Source organism: Colobus angolensis, unplaced genomic scaffold (assembly GCF_000951035.1).
Source record: "Colobus angolensis palliatus isolate OR3802 unplaced genomic scaffold, Cang.pa_1.0 Scaffold19, whole genome shotgun sequence".
Taxonomy (NCBI): domain Eukaryota; kingdom Metazoa; phylum Chordata; class Mammalia; order Primates; family Cercopithecidae; genus Colobus; species Colobus angolensis.
Genome location: NW_012115043.1, coordinates 14,196,026 through 14,202,371, shown reverse-complemented (window position 1 = coordinate 14,202,371; position 6,346 = coordinate 14,196,026). Strand labels below are relative to the sequence as shown.

Genomic DNA, 6,346 nt, shown 5'->3' with positions numbered 1-6,346 from the left:
ACCCGGGAGGCGGAGCTTGCAGTGAGCTGAGATCTGGCCACCGCACTCCAGCCTGGGCGACAGAGCAAGACTCCGTCTCAAAAAAAAAAAAAGAAAAAGAAAAAGGAGAAATCTAGCAGTGTCTGAGATATGCTCACGGTTCTGGGAAGGCCTTTCTGAAATTTGAGCTTATAATGCAGCAGTCAGGAGTGCAGTTGAATGCTAGCTCCCCCATTCCTGGTTATGTACCTCTTGGGGAAGTTGAGTGACTGACTTATCCTGGTTCACCTGGGACTGTCTCCGTTTAGCATAGAAACAGCCCGAGAACATCCTCAGTCCAGGCAAATTTAGACAGTGGGTCACCCTGTAAGTTGATTGACTTTTGGAGGCTTTAGTATCCTCGGCAGAGATACTGTTACCTCCTTCTGAGGGTTATTCATGGGGTGTCATAGCATCCTACCTGTGGAGTCTAAGCAGGTGTGCCAGTTTTCTAGGGCTGCTGTAACCAAGTAACACAACCTGGGTGCCTTAAACAACAGAAATCTATTGTCTCATGGTCCTGGAGGCCAGAAATCTGAAATCAGAGTGTTACCAGGGCCATGCTGCCTCTGAGACCAGTAGGAAAATGCTTCCTTGACTCCTCCTAGCTCCTGGTGGTTTCTGGCAATCTTGGGGCAATCCTTGGCTTGTAGACCCATCACCCCAATCCTCCATCTCCCCAGAACGCCCTCCCTGTGTCCGTCTTCCCTCTGTACATGTTTGTCTCTGCATCCAAATTTCCCCCTTTTAAAGGACACCAGCCATACTCGATTTGGGCCCACCTTCATAACCTAATTTTTAACTTGATTACCTCTCTGAAGTCCCCATCTCCAAATAAGGTCACATCAGAGGTACTGGATATTAGGGCATCAACATATCTTTTTGAGGGGACACAGTTCAACCCTTAGCAGCAGGGCTAGCTTTGACTCTTACTGTTATTTGTATCACCAGTATTGTGATCATCGAGAAACCAAGAAAGAACTAAGAAACAGATCCTGTGCCCCAGAGCAGATGGCACGAGGGGCTGGGTAGCGCAGCCTCCTTCATAAAGTGGGGGTTGACATTCAGTTCCTTGCCACCGTTTCAGTACAAAAGATCCAGGCACAGTCCTTCTGACCTCCGGGCTTTTGTTCTGTCTGCTGTAGATGGAGCAGGTGAGGAATGAGCTACTTCAGGAGAGAGCTGCGAGGCAAGACTTGGAGTGTGACAAGATTTCCCTGGAGAGGCAGGTGAGGGCAGCTGGCCTGGGAGCTGCCTCCCCCTCCATCGGCTAACCCTCCCCCACTGCACTGCTTTGAACTGGAAGCCCTTGGAGGTCCCTCCTTTACTTGGCATCCCAAGACCTCTGGAGGGTAACAGTCCTTTTCCAGAGTTGTTTCTCCCGGTCATAGGAAATCTGCATGGAAGTTCGGCAACTGAGGGAGGAGGAATTGCATGTGTTATTTTATAGATCCTGAAGAGGGCTAAATTCTAATATAAAGAGAATGAAAAAGAATCCATGTCATCAAACACATGAGTGGCTAAGAAAGCTTCATCGGGTCATTATTTCTTTTACATGATTTCTGTTCATGTTCTTCACTGCACATGACTGGCAAAGGAGCCTATTTCTCCTATCCCCCTGTAGGTTTCTAGGGCAAGGCAAAGCCTGTTTGACATCCGGGAGTCTTAGGACATGGCAAAAATTTCATTCAGGCTTATGAGGGAGTGTGATAGAACCTCTTCTTCTGACCTGCAGCTGAGTTCAAGGGTTTTCCTTGGAAACATCTCTGGGTTCCCCAGGTCTCCAGGCCATAGGCCCTGGTGCAGAAGCAGCCTCATCACAGGCAGCGACCAAACACCAGGTTCTGCCCTGTGTTCTTCACTGCTCTGCATAGAGCGTGGCAGACCCATAGCCCCTCACGGTCTCCCTATGTTATTCCAGAACAAGGACTTAAAGAGCCGGATTATCCACCTGGAAGGTTCCTACAGGTCCAGCAAAGAGGGACTGGTCGTGCAGATGGAGGCCAGGATTGCAGAGCTGGAGGACCGCCTGGAGAGTGAGGAGAGGTGAGCCGGGCCCACTGCAGTGCAGAGGCCCCAGTGGGCAGTGACAGTTCCATCGCAGTGTGCTCTCACATTTGGGATCTCTCCCGATCCTTGTAGCCTGTAAGGGAGGCAGAGCAACTACCACCTTACTTTTATAGATGAGAAAACAGAGACCCATCAAAATAAGTGACTTCAGTAAGGTAGCCTGGCTGGATACTGGTGTAGCTGGGTAAAAGCTTAGGACCCCCACTTCTCAGTCCATGGCGGTGCCACTGTACTTGCTGTCCCTTTTCCCGTAGTATAGACTGCCTCAGAAACTACCGAGTTTGAGCCACATTACAAGCCGGAAGGCTGACCCTGCCCTGGAGGCCAGGTGTACTTAAGCAGAGGCTGACTAGCCTCCAGTCAGAGATGGGGCAGGTCCGTCCCCAGTGGGTGGGAGGGACATGGGATCAAGTGAGCACATTCCTTTCCAACAGCTCCATTCTCTGCAGCTAACTCTTGAATGGCAGCCCGCGGGCCAGCACCGGGTTGAACTGGAGCAGCCTTCCAGCTGTAGTTCTGACTCCCGGCCCCTCACCTTCCTAAAAGGAGCATGGTGTGCCGGCATTCTACGTTTTATATTATCTATTGTGTTAGCTGGACTTTTGGGGAGTCAGGCCAGAGCAGCCTGGAGTAGACCCAAGACATCTGCAGTTTGTGACTTCTTGCCTTACAAAGTAAAGCTCGGGAACTCCGGGCAGGCCTAGACCCGGCTCAGCCCCTCGCTGACTCTGCAGCCTTGGGCCAGTCACTCCCCTTCTCCGAACCCCGTTTCCTCACCTCTCTCACAAGCAGCTTCTTCTCCTGTGCAGTTGTGTTTCCCTGACCCTAAGCCTTGAGCTGACCAGGTACCCCTGTTTGGAGTTTCCCCTGCTCCACAGCCTGGGCTGGGCCCCCTGCAGGGATGGGAGTGAAAGGGTTCTTGGTTCTGCTTCCTCCCTTCCAGGGATCGGGCCAACCTTCAGCTCAGCAACCGGCGGCTGGAGCGGAAAGTGAAGGAGCTGGTGATGCAGGTGGACGATGAGCACCTGTCACTGACCGATCAGAAGGACCAGGTAGGGAGCCTCTGTGTGCATTCGCTCGTAGATGAGATTGCACGTCTCAGGCTGGGGGAGCAAGGGAGGCCTCCCCGAGCAGCAGTGGAGTGTGAGTGGGCTGATTCCTCCCTTTCACATCATAGAATGGGGGCTTCTCGCCTACGTAATTAGGAGATACCAGCAAATTCCACACCCTGAGTTTGGCTTTGAAAGAGTCACCTTGTCTTACCGCCTGCTCTCCATGTTTCCCAAGAGACTGGCTGCCCCATTGCCCATGTCCTGGTTGCCTGGGGAGATGGTGGCTGGACCTGGGGTGAGCTGAGTGCTGGGGCTGGGCCATCAGCCGGCACTCAACCCACGCTCTGTCCCGGTGCAGCTGAGCTTGCGTTTGAAAGCCATGAAGCGGCAGGTGGAGGAGGCTGAGGAGGAAATCGACAGACTGGAAAGTTCTAAAAAGAAACTACAGAGGGAGCTGGAGGAGCAGATGGACATGAATGAGCATCTGCAGGGGCAACTCAACTCCATGAAGAAGGACTTAAGGTGGGCAGGTGTGGAGGCCAAAAAGGGCCCGATAATATCCCCACAGTTGAAGCAGGCTCTGCCTTCAGAGCATTCTCTCTCCTGTTGTTTCAAGCCAGCTCCTCATTGTTGCTTTTGGGGTTATCTTATCCTAGAAGTGGAGGTGGTTCTGTCCACTTCAGTCACCCTACATGGGCAGTAGGGTCTCATGCATGTCATTCTTACACCAATGCCCCGATGCCAGCTGGGCAGATACCATCCCTGTTGATCAGAAGGGGAAACAGAGGCTTAAGGCAGGTAAGACTAGCTCACACCATCATGGAGGGGCAGTTCCTGGGTCAGCCTGGGCTTTGGTCTGACTTAGGGAGAAATAAGGTAAAGTTCTGATTTGTGTCCTCATGAGGACCAGGATTCCCTAAGCCTGGTTTCTAGGAGAGGGCAGCTCTCTGAAGCTTGTCTGCTGTGGTCCTAAGGATGCGGGCGTGGAGCGGAGGGTTGGGGACTGCGTGGGTTGCTTTTTCTGCTCCAGGGTCTCTCCCCGGGCTATGAGGTAAGATTCATGAGATTAGGTTCTTGCTAATCCATAGAGCTCAGCTTTTCTTGGAGGCTGGCTGTGACATGGGGCTCTGCGCTGGCTGCCCAGGTAGTTCTCATCAACGGACAGAAGGCTCCAGCCCATTGAAAATCCTGTAAAACAGGGCCTGTCAGGTCACTGGCCCCAAGGTTGGCATTAGGGTGCAGCATTTAAGAGGGCACCAAAAATCTCAATAATTAAGATAGATAACATTTTAATGCAATATTTAAAAGATAGTTGCATGCAATCCATGGTGAACAGGATATCAAAATTTTAAATTAAGACAAGATCAATAATGACAGCCTGGAGAAATCAACAATACTGATCCTGTCCCAGCCTGGCCCACCCCATCAAGATGGGCTTTCCATACTGAAATAGGGGCAGTGGATTCCCTGTGGCTGAAGGGAACATCACCTGTTAAGTTCATGTGTTTCTTTTCCGTGCCACTCAGCGGGATGCAGGGACAGTAACCGAAAACCCTTGCATTATCTTCAAATTAGTGATGGGCCCCGGCCCAGGGCCAGGAAACATGCCCCTTGTTGTTTCAGCAGACTGAAGAAGCTGCCAAATAAAGTGCTGGATGACATGGATGACGACGATGACCTCAGCACGGACGGGGGAAGCCTCTACGAGGCGCCCCTGAGCTACACCTTCTCCAAGGACAGCACCACCGCCAGCCAGATCTGAGTGCTATGGAAGTGCCTGTCATCCCTGCGGGAGCTGCAGCCGCCCAAAGCGGGAGGCAGGGAGGGGAGCATCCGTCTGCCAGCGAGACCATCGCCGCCTCTTTGCACAGCGTGCCAGCTCCTCAGTGTTACGTTCCTCGCCAGGGTCTCTCAGTGGGTCTTTGACAGGAAGCTTTTGCAGTTCAAAATGTTGGGATGCCTGAGGAACAGGAGCCACCACCCCCTCGGGTGTTGTGAGAGACACACTTTGGTAGGCTGAGGCCCCTGTTCCACAGTCACTATTTGCATTGCTGTCCCTGCCCCCGTCCTGACTCCCCTTGCCAAGACAAAGGGTCTAGAAGGCTAGGACTTATTTAATAGCACCATGCAGGGAGGAAACGATGTATAGCTTGTACATATTTTAAAGCAGACCTTCTGACGGACTGCTGCTGTTGCATTTGGAATGTGATGGAGGCTTGGTAGGGTGGCCGATTTGTAAAGTTCACACACCTATATGAGTATTTTTTTTTTTTTTGAGATGGAGTTTCACTCTTGTTGCCCAGGCTGGAGTGCAATGGTGCAACCTCGGCTCACTGTAACCTCTTCCTCCCTGGTTCAAGTGATTTTCCTGCCTCAGCCTCCCAAGTAGCTGGGATTACGGGTGCCCATCACCACTCCTGGCTAATTTTTTGTCTTTAGTAGAGATGGGGTTTCACCCTGTTGGTCAGGGTAGTCTCAAACTGCTGACCTCAGGTGATCCACCTGCCTCAGTCTCCCAAAGTGCTGGTATTACAGGCGTGAGCCACCGTGTCCAGCCATTGAGTATTCTTTTTTAAAATATGAAGCTATTAGATTCTATGTATTGAGGAGCAGAGGTGAGAGAGAGAGAGAGAAAGTCAAAGACCACTTTGGAAACGAAGGTTGTAAAAAAAGAATTGTAGTGGTCACGGATAGCTAAGACTGAGAAAAGCAGTTCACATGGTCTGGGTAAACAAGTCACTGGCACAGGGGAAAGCCAGAAGGTTACTTGTGTCTGTGACTGCAGCTATGGCCTTGTTTGCTTATTTTATCTAGAATCCTGTTATAATTTCTGAACCGTTCTGAGACCCGTTCCCAATCACTGATTGCAATTTCTTTTACACAGGTTGGATAGGGAGACTTGTAGGTAAGGCCTTAAACAAATGAGGCCATTTTTGGAAGGATGGGGCCATGTGGTGATGTCTTACTGGTCCTTTCCCCGTTCCTCCCACAGCAAGCTTTTGGGATCGAGGGAATAGGAGGGTAAGGGGAAAGGTTCATAGACTTAGGTATGAGAATGAGGTGGGAGGTGTCCAGTAAGGTCATGGGGGAAGGGACAGGAGAGAGGAGATGGGCAGGTGTGTGTGTGGGGCCTAGTGTGAGAAGGAAGACAGAGAAGTTCTTGAAAGCTGGGGGATGTGTGCGCAAGAGGTGGATTGAGCAGGATC

General features: G+C 51.4%; 1 protein-coding gene across 1 annotated transcript in view; it reads left to right on the top strand.

Annotated features, from left to right (window-relative positions):
• Nucleotides 1-5,743, top strand: part of CGNL1 (cingulin-like 1) — a 135,373-nt gene extending 129,630 nt beyond the window's left edge. The window contains exons 14-18 of the mRNA XM_011940571.1: nucleotides 1,164-1,247; nucleotides 1,940-2,064; nucleotides 3,032-3,140; nucleotides 3,499-3,662; nucleotides 4,767-5,743. Coding sequence (XP_011795961.1) covers nucleotides 1,164-1,247; nucleotides 1,940-2,064; nucleotides 3,032-3,140; nucleotides 3,499-3,662; nucleotides 4,767-4,902 — 618 coding nt within the window. The 3' untranslated portion in view covers nucleotides 4,903-5,743. The remainder of the gene's footprint in view (nucleotides 1-1,163; nucleotides 1,248-1,939; nucleotides 2,065-3,031; nucleotides 3,141-3,498; nucleotides 3,663-4,766) is intronic.
• The last annotated feature ends 603 nt before the right edge of the window (nucleotides 5,744-6,346 follow it).